Genomic DNA, 15189 nt, shown 5'->3' on the forward strand with positions numbered 1-15189 from the left:
TCTCCCGTGGGTGAGGGTGCTGCTCCCTGTGCTGTGACAGGATCTCCTCTGGGGTGAGGGTGCTGATCCCTGTGCTGTGACAGGATCTCCTGTGGGTGAGGGTGCTGCTCCCTGTGCTGTGACAGGATCTCCCGTGGGTGAGGGTGCTGCTCCCTGTGCTGTGACAGGATCTCCCCTGGAGTGAGGGTGCCGCTCCCTGGGCTGTGACAGGATCTCCCGTGGGTGAGGGTGCTGCTCCCTGTGCTGTGACAGGATCTCCCGTGGGTGAGGGTGCTGCTCCCTGTGCTGTGACAGGATCTCCCGTGGGTGAGGGTGCTGTTCCCTGCGCTGTGACAGGATCTCCTCTGCAGTGCGGGTGCTGCTCCCTCTGCTGTGACAGGATCTCACGTGGGTGAGGGTGCTGTGACAGGATCTCCCGTGGGTGAGGGTGCTGCTCCCTGTGCTGTGACAGGATCTCCCGTGGGTGAGGGTGCTGCTCCCTGCACTGTGACAGGTTCTCCCCTGGAGTGAGGGTGCCGCTCCCTGGGCTGTGACAGGATCTCCAGTGGGTGAGGGTGCTGCTCTCTGGGCTGTGACAGGATCTCCTCTGGGTGAGGGTGCTGCTCCCTGTGCTGTGACAGGATCTCCCGTGGGGTGAGGGTGCTGCTACCTCGGCTGTGACAGGATCTCCAATGGGTGATGGTGCTGCTCCCTGTGCTGTGACTGGATCTCCAGTGGGTGATGGTGCTGCTCCCTGTGCTGTGACTGGATCTCCCGTGGGTGAGGGTGCTGCTCCCTGTGCTGTGACAGGATCTCCCGTGGGTGAGGGTGCTGCTCCCTGCGCTGTGACAGGATCTCCCATGGGTGAGGGTGCTGCTCCCCGTGCTGTGACAGGTTCTCCCGTGGGTGAGGGTGCCGCTCCCTGCGCTGTGACAGGATCTCCCATGGGTGAGGGTGCCGCTCCCTGTGCTGTGACAGGATCTCCTCTGGGGTGAGGGTGCTGCTCTCTGCGCTGTGACAGGATCTCCTCTGGGGTGAGGGTGCTGCTCCCTGTGCTGTGACAGGATCTCCAGTGGGTGAGGGTGCTGCTCTCTGGGCTGTGACAGGATCTCCTCTGGGTGAGGGTGCTGCTCCCTGTGCTGTGACAGGATCTCCCGTGGGGTGAGGGTGCTGCTACCTCGGCTGTGACAGGATCTCCAGTGGGTGATGGTGCTGCTCCCTGTGCTGTGACTGGATCTCCAGTGGGTGATGGTGCTGCTCCCTGTGCTGTGACTGGATCTCCCGTGGGTGAGGGTGCTGCTCCCTGTGCTGTGACAGGATCTCCCGTGGGTGAGGGTGCTGCTCCCTGTGCTGTGACAGGATCTCCCGTGGGTGAGGGTGCTGCTCCCTGGGCTGTGACAGGATCTCACGTGGGTGAGGGTGCCGCTCCCTGCGCTGTGACAGGATCTCCCATGGGTGAGGGTGCCGCTCCCTGTGCTGTGACAGGATCTCCCCTGGGGTGAGGGTGCTGCTCTCTGCGCTGTGACAGGATCTCCCGTGGGTGAGGGTGCTGCTCTCTGCGCTGTGACAGGATCTCCCATGGGTGAGGGTGCTGCTCCCTGTGCTGTGACAGGATCTCCCGTGGGTGAGGGTGCTGCTCCCTGTGCTGTGACAGGATCTCCCCTGGGGTGAGGGTGCTGCTCTCTGCGCTGTGACAGGATCTCCCGTGGGTGAGGGTGCTGCTCCCTGGGCTGTGACAGGATCTCCAGTGGGTGAGGGCGCTGCTCCCTGTGCTGTGACAGGATCTCCCGTGGGTGAGGGTGCTGCTCCCTGTGCTGTGACAGGATCTCCCGTGGGTGAGGGTGCTGCTCCCTGGGCTGTGACAGGATCTCCAGTGGGTGAGGGCGCTGCTCCCTGTGCTGTGACAGGATCTCCCGTGGGTGAGGGTGCTGCTCCCTGGGCTGTGACAGGATCTCCCGTGGGTGAGGGTGCTGCTCCCTGTGCTGTGACAGGATCTCCCGTGGGTGAGGGTGCTGCTCCCTGCACTGTGACAGGATCTCCCGTGGGTGAGGGTGCTGCTCCCTGCACTGTGACAGGTTCTCCCCTGGAGTGAGGGTGCCCCTCCCTGGGCTGTGACAGGATCTCCAGTGGGTGAGGGTGCTGCTCTCTGGGCTGTGACAGGATCTCCTCTGGGTGAGGGTGCTGCTCCCTGTGCTGTGACAGGATCTCCCGTGGGGTGAGGGTGCTGCTACCTCGGCTGTGACAGGATCTCCAGTGGGTGATGGTGCTGCTCCCTGTGCTGTGACTGGATCTCCAGTGGGTGATGGTGCTGCTCCCTGTGCTGTGACTGGATCTCCCGTGGGTGAGGGTGCTGCTCCCTGTGCTGTGACAGGATCTCCCGTGGGTGAGGGTGCTGCTCCCTGCGCTGTGACAGGATCTCCCGTGGGTGAGGGTGCTGCTCCCTGGGCTGTGACAGGATCTCACGTGGGTGAGGGTGCCGCTCCCTGCGCTGTGACAGGATCTCCCATGGGTGAGGGTGCCGCTCCCTGTGCTGTGACAGGATCTCCCGTGGGTGAGGGTGCTGCTCTCTGCGCTGTGACAGGATCTCCCATGGGTGAGGGTGCTGCTCCCTGTGCTGTGACAGGATCTCCCGTGGGTGAGGGTGCTGCTCCCTGGGCTGTGACAGGATCTCCAGTGGGTGAGGGCGCTGCTCCCTGTGCTGTGACAGGATCTCCCGTGGGTGAGGGTGCTGCTCCCTGTGCTGTGACAGGATTTCCTCTGGGGTGAGGGTGCTGATCCCTGTGCTGTGACAGGATCTCCCGTGGGTGAGGGTGCTGCTCCCTGTGCTGTGACAGGATCTCCCGTGGGTGAGGGTGCTGCTCCCTGTGCTGTGACAGGATCTCCCGTGGGTGAGGGTGCTGCTCCCTGTGCTGTGACAGGATCTCCCCTGGGGTGAGGGTGCTGCTCTCTGCGCTGTGACAGGATCTCCCGTGGGTGAGGGTGCTGCTCCCTGGGCTGTGACAGGATCTCCAGTGGGTGAGGGCGCTGCTCCCTGTGCTGTGACAGGATCTCCCGTGGGTGAGGGTGCTGCTCCCTGTGCTGTGACAGGATCTCCCGTGGGTGAGGGTGCTGCTCCCTGTGCTGTGACAGGATCTCCTCTGGGGTGAGGGTGCTGATCCCTGTGCTGTGACAGGATCTCCTGTGGGTGAGGGTGCTGCTCCCTGTGCTGTGACAGGATCTCCCGTGGGTGAGGGTGCTGCTCCCTGTGCTGTGACAGGATCTCCCCTGGAGTGAGGGTGCCGCTCCCTGGGCTGTGACAGGATCTCCCGTGGGTGAGGGTGCTGCTCCCTGTGCTGTGACAGGATCTCCCGTGGGTGAGGGTGCTGCTCCCTGTGCTGTGACAGGATCTCCCGTGGGTGAGGGTGCTGTTCCCTGCGCTGTGACAGGATCTCCTCTGCAGTGCGGGTGCTGCTCCCTCTGCTGTGACAGGATCTCACGTGGGTGAGGGTGCTGTGACAGGATCTCCCGTGGGTGAGGGTGCTGCTCCCTGTGCTGTGACAGGATCTCCCGTGGGTGAGGGTGCTGCTCCCTGCACCTTGACAGGTTCTCCCCTGGAGTGAGGGTGCCGCTCCCTGGGCTGTGACAGGATCTCCAGTGGGTGAGGGTGCTGCTCTCTGGGCTGTGACAGGATCTCCTCTGGGTGAGGGTGCTGCTCCCTGTGCTGTGACAGGATCTCCCGTGGGGTGAGGGTGCTGCTACCTCGGCTGTGACAGGATCTCCAATGGGTGATGGTGCTGCTCCCTGTGCTGTGACTGGATCTCCAGTGGGTGATGGTGCTGCTCCCTGTGCTGTGACTGGATCTCCCGTGGGTGAGGGTGCTGCTCCCTGTGCTGTGACAGGATCTCCCGTGGGTGAGGGTGCTGCTCCCTGCGCTGTGACAGGATCTCCCGTGGGTGAGGGTGCTGCTCCCTGGGCTGTGACAGGATCTCACGTGGGTGAGGGTGCCGCTCCCTGCGCTGTGACAGGATCTCCCATGGGTGAGGGTGCCGCTCCCTGTGCTGTGACAGGATCTCCTCTGGGGTGAGGGTGCTGCTCTCTGCGCTGTGACAGGATCTCCTCTGGGGTGAGGGTGCTGCTCTCTGCGCTGTGACAGGATCTCCCGTGGGTATGGGTGCTGCTCTCTGCGCTGTGACAGGATCTCCCATGGGTGAGGGTGCTGCTCCCTGTGCTGTGACAGGATCTCCCGTGGGTGAGGGTGCTGCTCCCTGTGCTGTGACAGGATCTCCCCTGGGGTGAGGGTGCTGCTCTCTGCGCTGTGACAGGATCTCCCGTGGGTGAGGGTGCTGCTCCCTGGGCTGTGACAGGATCTCCAGTGGGTGAGGGCGCTGCTCCCTGTGCTGTGACAGGATCTCCCGTGGGTGAGGGTGCTGCTCCCTGTGCTGTGACAGGATCTCCTCTGGGGTGAGGGTGCTGATCCCTGTGCTGTGACAGGATCTCCCGTGGGTGAGGGTGCTGCTCCCTGTGCTGTGACAGGATCTCCCGTGGGTGAGGGTGCTGCTCCATGTGCTGTGACAGGATCTCCCGTGGGTGAGGGTGCTGCTCCCTGTGCTGTGACAGGATCTCCCCTGGGGTGAGGGTGCTGCTCTCTGCGCTGTGACAGGATCTCCCGTGGGTGAGGGTGCTGCTCCCTGGGCTGTGACAGGATCTCCAGTGGGTGAGGGCGCTGCTCCCTGTGCTGTGACAGGATCTCCCGTGGGTGAGGGTGCTGCTCCCTGTGCTGTGACCGGATCTCCCGTGGGTGAGGGTGCTGCTCCCTGTGCTGTGACAGGATCTCCTCTGGGGTGAGGGTGCTGATCCCTGTGCTGTGACAGGATCTCCTGTGGGTGAGGGTGCTGCTCCCTGTGCTGTGACAGGATCTCCCGTGGGTGAGGGTGCTGCTCCCTGTGCTGTGACAGGATCTCCCGTGGGGTGAGGGTGCTGCTCCCTGTGACAGGATCTCCCCTGGAGTGAGGGTGCCGCTCCCTGGGCTGTGACAGGATCTCCCGTGGGTGAGGGTGCTGCTCCCTGTGCTGTGACAGGATCTCCCGTGGGTGAGGGTGCTGCTCCCTGTGCTGTGACAGGATCTCCCGTGGGTGAGGGTGCTGTTCCCTGCGCTGTGACAGGATCTCCTCTGCAGTGCGGGTGCTGCTCCCTCTGCTGTGACAGGATCTCACGTGGGTGAGGGTGCTGTGACAGGATCTCCCGTGGGTGAGGGTGCTGCTCCAGGTGCTGTGACAGGATCTCCTCTGTGGTGAGGGTGCTGCTCCCGGTGCTGTGACAGGATCTCCCGTGGGTGAGGGTGCTGCTCCCGGTGCTCTGACAGGATCTCCCGTGGGTGAGGGTGCTGCTCCCTGTGCTGTGACAGGATCTCCTGTGAGTGAGGGTGCTGCTCCTTGTGACAGGATCTCCCGTGGGTGAGGGTGCTGCTCCTTGTGACAGGATCTCCCGTGGGTGAGGGCGCTGCTCCCTGTGCTGTGACAGGATCTCCTCTGGGGTGAGGGTGCTGCTCCCGGTGCTGTGACAGGATCTCCCGTGGGTGAGGGTGCTGCTCCCTGTGACAGGATCTCCCGTGGGTGAGGGTGCCGCTCCCTGGGCTGTGACAGGATCTCCCGTGGGTGAGGGTGCTGCTCCCTGTGCTGTGACAGGATCTCCCGTGGGTGAGGGTGCCGCTCTCGGTGCTGTGACAGGATCTCCTCTGGGTGAGGGTGCTGCTCCCGGTGCTGTGACAGGATCTCCCGTGGGTGAGGGTGCTGCTCCCTGTACTGTGACAGGATCTCCCGTGGGTGAGGGTGCTGTGACAGGATCTCCTCTGGGGTGAGGGTGCTGCTCCCGGTGCTGTGACAGGATCTCCTCTGGGTGAGGGTTCTGCTCCCTGTGACAGGATCTCCCGTGGGTGAGGGTGCTGCTCCCTGCGCTGTGACAGGATCTCCCGTGGGTGAGGGTGCTGCTCCCTGTGCTGTGACAGGATCTCCCGTGGGTGAGGGTGCTGCTCCCTGGGCTGTGACAGGATCTCCCGTGGGTGAGGGTGCCGCTCCCTGGGCTGTGACAGGATATCCCGTGGGTGAGGGTGCTGCTCCCTGTGCTGTGACGGGATCTCCCGTGGGTGAGGGTGCTGCTCCCTGTGCTGTGACAGGATCTCCCGTGGGTGATGGTGCTGCTCCCTGTGCTGTGACGGGATCTCCCCTGGGGTGAGGGTGCTGCCCCCTGTGCTGTGACAGGATCTCCCATGGCTGGGGGTGCTGATCCCTCTGTTGTGACAGGATCTCCCGTGGGTGAGGGTGCTGCTCCCTGTACTGTGACAGGATCTCCCGTGGGGTGAGGGTGCTGCTCCCGGTGCTGTGACAGGATCTCCTCTGGGGTGAGGGTGCTGTTCCCTGTGCTGTGACAGGATCTCCTCTGTGGTGAGGGTGAGGGTGCTGCTCCTTGTGCTGTGACCGGGTCTCCTGTGGGTGAGGGTGCTGCTCCCTGGGCTCTGACAGGATCTCCTGTGGGTGAGGGTGCTGCTCCCGGTGCTGTGACAGGATCTCCTCTGGGGTGAGGGTGCTGTGACAGGATCTCCCGTGGGTGAGGGTGCTGCTCCCTCTGCTGTGACAGGATCTCCCGTGGGGTGAGGGTGCTGCTCCCGGTGCTGTGACAGGATCTCTCGTGGGGTGAGGGCGCTGCTCCCTGTGCTGTGACAGGATCTCCCCTGGGTGAGGGTGCTGCTCCCTGTGCTGTTACAGGATCTCCCGTGGGGTGAGGGTGCTGCTCCCTGTGCTGTGACAGGATCTCCCGTGGGGTGAGGGTGCTGCTCCCTGTGCTGTGACAGGATCTCCCGTGGGTGAGGGTGCTGCTCCCTGTGCTGTGACAGGATCTCCCGTGGGTGATGGTGCTGCTCCCTGTGCTGTGACGGGATCTCCCCTGGGGTGAGGGTGCTGCCCCCTGTGCTGTGACAGGATCTCCCATGGCTGGGGGTGCTGATCCCTCTGCTGTGACAGGATCTCCCGTGGTTGAGGGTGCTGCTCCCTGTACTGTGACAGGATCTCCCGTGGGGTGAGGGTGCTGCTTCCGGTGCTGTGACAGGATCTCCTCTGGGGTGAGGGTGCTGTTCCCTGTGCTGTGACAGGATCTCCTCTGTGGTGAGGGTGAGGGTGCTGCTCCCTGTGCTGTGACAGGGTCTCCTGTGGGTGAGGGTGCTGCTCCCTGGGCTCTGACAGGATCTCCTGTGGGTGAGGGTGCTGCTCCCGGTGCTGTGACAGGATCTCCTCTGGGGTGAGGGTGCTGTGACAGGATCTCCCGTGGGTGAGGGTGCTGCTCCCTCTGCTGTGACAGGATCTCCCGTGGGGTGAGGGTGCTGCTCCCGGTGCTGTGACAGGATCTCTCGTGGGGTGAGGGTGCTGCTCTCTGCGCTGTGACAGGATCTCCCGTGGGTGAGGGTGCTGCTCCCTGGGCTGTGACAGGATCTCCCCTGGGTGAGGGTGCTGCTCCCTGTGCTGTGACAGGATCTCCCGTGGGGTGAGGGTGCTGCTCCCTGTGCTGTGACAGGATCTCCCGTGGGGTGAGGGTGCTGCTCCCTGTGCTGTGACAGGATCTCCCGTGGGTGAGGGTGCTGCTCTCTGCGCTGTGACAGGATCTCCTGTGGGTGAGGGTGCCGCTCCCGGTGCTGTGACAGGATCTCCTCTGGGTGAGGGTTCTGCTCCCGGTGCTGTGACAGGATCTCCAGTGGCTGAGGGTGCTGCTCCCTGTGACAGGATCTCCCGTGGGTGATGGTGCTGTTCCCTGTGCTGTGACGGGATCTCCCCTGGGGTGAGGGTGCTGCCCCCTGTGCTGTGACAGGATCTCCCATGGCTGAGGGTGCTGATCCCTCTGCTGTGACAGGATCTCCCGTGGATGAGGGTGCTGCTCCCTGTACTGTGACAGGATCTCCCGTGGGGTGAGGGTGCTGCTCCCTGTGCTGTGACAGGATCTCTCGTGGGGTGAGGGTGCTGCTCCCTGCGCTGTGACAGGATCTCCCGTGGGTGAGGGTGCTGCTCTCTGGGCTGTGACAGGATCTCCTCTGGGTGAGGGTGCTGCTCCCTTTGCTGTGACAGGATCTCCCGTGGGTGAGGGTGCTGCCCCCTGTGCTGTGACAGGATCTCCCGTGGGTGAGGGTGCTGCTCCCGGTGCTCTGACAGGATCTCTCGTGGGGTGAGGGTGCTGCTCCCTGTGCTCTGATAGGATCTACTCTGGGATGCTTCGTCTTAGTAATCCTAGAGTTCACATGGTCTGGTTCCTAGTGGTCAGGTCCGGCTTAACGAGGCAGCAGGATGTTCATGTCTGTTGGATCTCTATTCTTTTCTATAAGAAATAAGATTTTCTCTGGCCAGTGAGTTGGAGCTGCAGACACCCGTTGCTGGTAAGGGCAGCCGGGAGCTTCCTGGTCTAACATCAGCAGTACCCAATCGGCAGGTCCGCGTGGGGCTCAGTGGCTTTAGGGGACCCTCCCTCTAGAACAGTTGTGTTCATGCTTCCTGCTCTCCTGACTTGAGTTGTATTCCATGGTCCATCGACGGAGGTCACTTGCACCCTGGTTTAGGAGCGAGGGCTCCCGGTGAAGCATGGCAGAGGTGTTCCTATATGCCATGGCTGCACAGCTGGATGTAGCTAAAGGGACGCAGCAGCGCTGGCACTGCAGAGAGATGGATTCAGATACTTCCTTAACCTGACACTTGTGTCTTAATTTCTCTCCAGACCCAGGAGGAAGATCCCGCTGGTGCCAGAGAATCTGCTGAAGAGGAGGAAGACCTACCAAGCCATCAAAGCCACCCAGGCGAAGCTTGCCCTGCAAGAGAAGAAGAGGGTAAGTGCTCTGACGAATGGGGGTTCAGCCCACCTCTTCGGAGAGGGGTGAACGCCAAAGAGACGGGTTGGAGGAAGAGCTCCATGGGTGACTTGTTCATGGTACGGTAAGGGAAGAAACGATGCACAGGATAAGACCCAAAGAACCACGAGCGGGCCTTTCGGTGCAGGGGAGAAAACCCACAGAATCATGGGTGAGACTTTCAGTGCAGCTTAAGGGGCAAAGAACTACAGCTGAGCCATTCAGAGCTGAATAAGGGGCAAAGAACTACCAGTGAACCATTCGGTGGAGGATAAGGGGCAAAGAACCACGAGTGAACCATTCCGTGCAGGGTAGAGGGCAAAAACAAATATAGGTGACGTTTTTAGAGCAATGAAATTGATCCATTTGTGAACTACTCGGAGCACTGAATGAGCCAACGATCTACAGTTTGATGGGAGCAGAGAAATGTGCACTGGGGCGCAGTGAATGTCTTCCACAAGATCTGATGGTGAGTGGGAGTCTCGTACCATGAGTTCTCCACTGGAAGAAAGGGTTAGATTCAGCTCGGCTGCACAAAAGGTCTCCTTGGCCGCCAGCCAGCGCGACTCCTTCTCCAGCAGGGGGCGTAATGTAGGCTCCCCTTCAGAGGTGTACAGGGTCTGTGAGGGTTGGGTATAAAATCGAATGTTATGAACAGTCGGTGAAATAGTTTTAGGATACTGCCTCGTCTGGAGAGTTCCATACGTGTTCGGAGCCTGGATTTGCTTCTGCCTCTGGCTTGATCACAGTGCAGGCTTCATTTTGAGAGTGTCCGAAAGGGTTTCTGCAGACCGTGACACATTCACCTGTCTCTTCTTAGTAGGGTGGTGGCTTCTGTTGTCTGGTTTATGCTTCTGTCAGTCGGTGCCACGAATCAGGATCTGGTGTCGTCTCCCTGGGTGCTCTGGCCTCTGATTCAGATGAGAGAGCTGCTCGAACCTGTGGCATTGGGGAGGGGGGGGGCGGAGTGGGCGTCCCAGTTCTACGCTGTGCTGGGGGTCAGGATTTGGAAATGCTGCCACTTGGCTCATTCTGTAGACGCAGGGTGTGCAGCCCTGTGCCTCGTGAATGCTGTCACAGTGGGAGATGTGACTTCCACTCCAGGGTTTTAGCATCGACCCTTGAGGATCGTATTCTTTGATCTCACACAAAGCCTGGCATGTACTTGGATTCTGTAGGGTCAGGTCTTCCTTTCTGTTGTGTCCAGCTCAACATTCCTTTAGCCACGCTCGCACTGGGTCCGTGAATCTTGTAGATGAACCTGGCTGTGGCGAGGCCTGAAGTCCTGGTCCTACTGATGAAACACGCTAGATCCGCAGGGAATGCACCTGGGCCTGTAGAGGAGATGAGCTGTTTATAGGGTTCCTTGTCATCCTGGTGCACTGTGACTTTCGAAGGCTTTATATCTCGGATACAGCACAGAGTCCACACCTTTTGAATTATGATCAGATAACTTTTGTGGCACTAAGTTTTACTCGAATGGCGCCATTGGGTACTTACCTGTAGGCAAGCTCGATCCAAGCGACTGGCAATAAATCCTGCACCGTTTACCACCACAGAAGCAAATCCTTTCTGTTGGAAACTTGTGGGCCAGGGTCAAAGGAGCAGGCTTAGGAGCATTTTTCATGAAACCCCTCTTCCCTGTATGATCCCCTTCTGACTACTTCATGGTTTTCGTTTTTGGGATTGCTGCTTCAAGAAAAAAACATTGTTTTTTTCCCTTTAGGTTCAGAAAGGAAAACCACTCCGTTTCAAGCGCTTGGAGACTTATTTGCGACACTCGCAGATAAGGCATCGCGATGAAGTTCGATTACATCGCATGGAAAAGAAACCCAAGGGACTCTCGCTGCCAGAGGTGCAAAAGTTGGCATTTGTCGTGCGGATTGCAGAGTAAGCATCTAAGCCTAATGGCTTCCTATTTGAGTCTCCTACCAGCTCCCCGCTTCTCCACCACGATCTCAGATATATCTAAACTCTTAGTATAAGATCCCCTGCTTGTTCGTGCTGGCCGCAGTGCATCGTTTTTCATGGGCTCGTGGTGTCTCTCACAGGCTTGTGGTGTTTCTTGCAAGTTAGAGCCTTGTTTCCTTGGTTTTACTTGGGTTTGTTCTGTATCTGACCTCTCTCTCTCTCTCAGGATCAAAGGAGTCTGCCCCAGAGTGAGACGGGTGATTGAGCTCCTCCGTCTTAGAAAGATTTTCACCGGTGTCTTCGTGAAGCTGACTGCCTCCTCTGTGCGGATGCTGAAGACGATCGAGCCGTACGTGGCCTGGGGGTAAGTCATCTACAACATTGGCTCACGAATGTTCGCCCATTGCAGCGTACTCTGGTCCAGCCTGCCTCTGCTCCGTTGTTTCGGATTGCCATCTGAAATGTATTTTAGAATTTGCAGTAAAGACATTCATTTTTAGGTCAGACGCGGTGGTGTCATTGACGTTTTGTGTACAATAACAAGAACAGACTGCATATTAAAATCATTGTTCTGCACTTAAATGAGTTCGAAAAAGTCCCATCATGATTCCATCCCAAGTATCTGGTCTCAACCAGGCCATACTCCCCGGTCTGGCCTCACTGCTCCGTCTAGCATGTCTCCTATCCACCCACCCACCGTCACGCGTATTTGAGTTTCACACTCCCTGCATAGGTCTGGTCTCTGCCTTGCCTTCTGTGCCTGGCCTGTGTCCCCTCTAATACGAGGTGAATACTGACATCTGTGGCATTGTAATAGAACTGTACTTGCTGCGGCAGAACCAACTGCCTTTCAGCAGTGGATAAACGCGGGCGAGGTGCTTTGCATGCTGCTCTGCCAGGTAAGGAAACTGGACACGTGCACACCCAGTTTCAGTATCACTCCTTTTCTCAGATTAATTTAGTTTATGCCCCAAGTCCTGCTTTTGACTAAGTTCTGGAAGTCTTGAAGCCTAGATACTTGCTGAGTTGCTACTATGGTATTCGTGATCTGGTCAATCTTTATTTTTTTAAACTTTATTTAGCATTTTAGTTGCAATTACAATAGTGCACTGGGAGCTGAAAAGTACCATGTGATAAATACTAGGAGGCATACATGTGCCGTTCCCATGACATTTCCAACAATATTGTGGTATTTACATGCCACCCCGATGCAAATACTACAAGTCCCCCATACATCAATACTACAGACTTTTCAAGCATATGTGGAACAAAAAAAAGACACATATCAGGCCCGTACCTGCCGCAGCTGTAATAACGGAGCAGAGAACTCGCCAGAGAGGCAGGCCATGTCATCCCGTGTCTCAACCTACCCCACTCCTACTGGAACTATTTCATGATCTGCTGGCACAGAGAGGGACAGTTTCTGAGCTTGCAAATACGCCCGGGGGGGGGGGGGGGGTTGATGTATAAAGGTCGCTGTTCGTGGAGCAAGATGCACCTTTTACAAGGGGCTTACGTGTGGCCAGAGGTGTGCCAGTTGTGGGTGCAAAGGTACAGTTTTGGGAAAGAACACGCACTGTGGGGACCCAGGGCTCATCAAGTCAAAGTGCATCCAGTGTCCGGCAAAAGGGGGAGGGGTTACTGGAACAGAACCCAACTTCCAAACTGCAGTTCAATCTATAGTCATCCCGCACATAGAATACGGAAGCACCGCCCTCTGCGGGCTCCCCCTAACTACAACGGCACCCCTACGAGCGTCCCTTAACGCCGCAGCGAGACTAGTCACAGGCTCAAAAAAACACTCGCATATCTCCCCGGACTTTAAATCACTGAACTGGCTACCTTTTGAAGCCAGAATTCAACTGAAAATTGCATGCATGACACACAAGGCTGTGCATCTGAATTCACCCGCCTACCTCACTCAAAAGTTGACAATTTCGGGTGGCTCCCGAACTACTAGGAGCACAAACAATCTTTTGCTGAAACCTCGAAGATTTCGGAAGGAAAAAACGTATAAACGTTCCTTTTCAGGAATGGCACCCAGGATCTGGAACTCACTCCCTCCTGAAACAAGACTCATCTCCTCCAATACAAACTTTAAGAAAGAAGTTAAAGCGATCCTCATGGCAAAATACACATGACCTATTACTCCGTATCACTCATAAATCTGCTCTGTAAGGCCTGTCCGACCTTGGCCTATTGTACCACCCGTATTATCGAATTACGTAATTGTATACGCTCACTCTTTGTATTTTGTTATAATGCTCGTTGCACCTGGTTGATTATGTATATTGTTATAGTGTTGACGCACCTGGTTGACTTTGCTCACTTTACCCTCTCCACCTCAACGATCTTTACATCCCTTCTACTGTCGCACCTGTGGGACTATACATCCTGCACACACCCACCTCAACTTGGCCCACCTTTAAACTCTAAATACTCTAAACACGCTTAAGCAAGTATATGCTCCTTGGTATTGCACTTTATGCTATTGACGCAATTGTTTGTCTACTCTCAGTGTACCTACACTACCACACCTGTAACCTACCTCATGTCCTTTGACCTACCTATGTAACTAGCACCTTGTACCTAACTACCTCATATATTACTTTGTATATACGCTTTATTACTTTGTATTTTTACTTGTAAAGCGCTCTGATATCTGCAAAGATCTTGTTCGCGCTGTATAAAACTCTCAAAATAAATAAATAAATAAAATAAACCCACTTTCCTACAGGCACCACTTGCTCTCCGTAGTATACCTTGTATTTGTCTGCAGTGCCATCACTTGCTACCCTTGAATGTGTATCAGTATGTCTCATTCTGTCATTACTTCCAACACTAAACTGTCACTTTTTTCATTCTGACAGATATCCCAATTTGAAGTCTATCCGAGAACTCATCCTTAAACGAGGCCAGGCCAAAATCGGCACGAAGAAAGTGCCGCTGACCGACAACTTGCTGATCGAAGAGCACCTGGGTGCGTAGTACCACTAGACCTGCCCAACCAGGGGGGGTCTGTGAAATATGGGCTTGATTCAGAATGGCGCGTTGTTCGGTAGCTTTCAGCTTCAGTGCAATCAAGTGGGATGGGTGACTTGTATCGGCTTGTGATGGTGTCACACAGTGAAGAAGTGACTGCTTGAAATTGTGGAGCACACAGTGAAAGTGCAGTTTTACAAACTTGAGGTGCTGTGTTGAGACTTGACATGCAACATTGGCCACAAGAAACCTTTGTGTTGAAGCATTAACTCACTTCTTGTCACAGAGCCTCTGGTTGTTTGCCTGTTTGTGTAGTCTTTTATTTGTCTCGTTTGTGATTTCTTCATTATTATACTCCTCTTTTAGGGAAGTTTGGCGTCATTTGTTTAGAGGATTTGATTCACGAGGTGTACGCTGTTGGAAAGCACTTCCGGGATGTGACGAGTTTCCTGTCCCCCTTCCCGCTGTCAGTGCCTCGACACGCCGCTCGCAATAAGCTTGGCTTCCGCAGTGAGGTTGGTGACACTGGCAATCGCGGCGATGGAATCAACCAACTCGTCCGAAAGCTGAACTAGATAAAGGTAAGATCGCTCTCCTCAACTGAGGAGCTCTCCCCGCCCACTGTTAGCACCAGGTACAGAATTGTGTACACCCAGCCTCTCGAGCAATCGAATAGCAAGTTATTGAGCACCGACCCCGGACCAGCGAGCCCATAAAGGGAGTAGGGCAACAAAAAGGGTACTGCTGGTCAGTGACTAGAGCCCAGTGAGCAAGGAAGAGAGCACTCTGGTTCATACAGTGAGTGAAGAAAGGACACTGCAGCCCAAGGCCCAAAGTGCAGTGAGAAAGGGAGGGCACAGCCCAGTCCTAGAAGGACAGAGTGCAGTGAGGGAGGGCATAGCCCAGTGAGAGATGAAAGAACAGAGTGCAGTGAGGAAGGGAGCGCACAGCCCAGTGAGAGAAGGAAGAACGGGGTGCAGTGAGGAGGGCACAGCCCAGTGAGAGATGAAAGAACAGAGTGCAGTGAGGAAGGGAGGGCACAGCCCAGTGAGAGATGAAAGAACAGAGTGCAGTGAGGAAGGGAGGGCACAGCCCAGTGAGAGAAGGAAGAACGGGGTGCAGTGAGGAGGGCACAGCCCAGTGAGAGATGAAAGAACAGTGCAGTGAGGAAGGGAGTGCACAGCCCAGTGAGAGATGAAAGAACAGTGCAGTGAGGAAGGGAGGGCACAGCCCAGTGAGAGATGAAAGAACAGAGTGCAGTGAGGAAGGGAGGGCACAGCCCAGTGAGAGATGAAAGAACAGAGTGCAGTGAGGAAGGGAGATCACAGCCCAGTGAGAGATGAAAGAACAGTGCAGTGAGGAAGGGAGTGCACAGCCCAGTGAGAGATGAAAGAACAGTGCAGTGAGGAAGGGAGCGCACAGCCCAGTGAGAGATGAAAGAACAGAGTGCAGTGAGGAAG

General features: G+C 57.1%; 1 protein-coding gene across 1 annotated transcript in view; it reads left to right on the plus strand.

Annotated features, from left to right (window-relative positions):
* RPL7L1 (ribosomal protein L7 like 1) overlaps positions 1 to 15189 on the plus strand; it is a 44829-nt gene that overhangs the window by 11578 nt on the left and 18062 nt on the right. Inside the window, exons 2-6 of the mRNA XM_078647231.1 lie at positions 8707 to 8815; positions 10563 to 10726; positions 10974 to 11111; positions 13618 to 13727; positions 14096 to 14310. Of these exons, the coding sequence (XP_078503357.1) occupies positions 8707 to 8815; positions 10563 to 10726; positions 10974 to 11111; positions 13618 to 13727; positions 14096 to 14304 (730 nt within the window). The 3' untranslated portion in view covers positions 14305 to 14310. The remainder of the gene's footprint in view (positions 1 to 8706; positions 8816 to 10562; positions 10727 to 10973; positions 11112 to 13617; positions 13728 to 14095; positions 14311 to 15189) is intronic.

Source organism: Lissotriton helveticus, chromosome 6 (assembly GCF_964261635.1).
Source record: "Lissotriton helveticus chromosome 6, aLisHel1.1, whole genome shotgun sequence".
In the NCBI taxonomy this organism is placed as follows: Eukaryota; Metazoa; Chordata; class Amphibia; order Caudata; family Salamandridae; genus Lissotriton; species Lissotriton helveticus.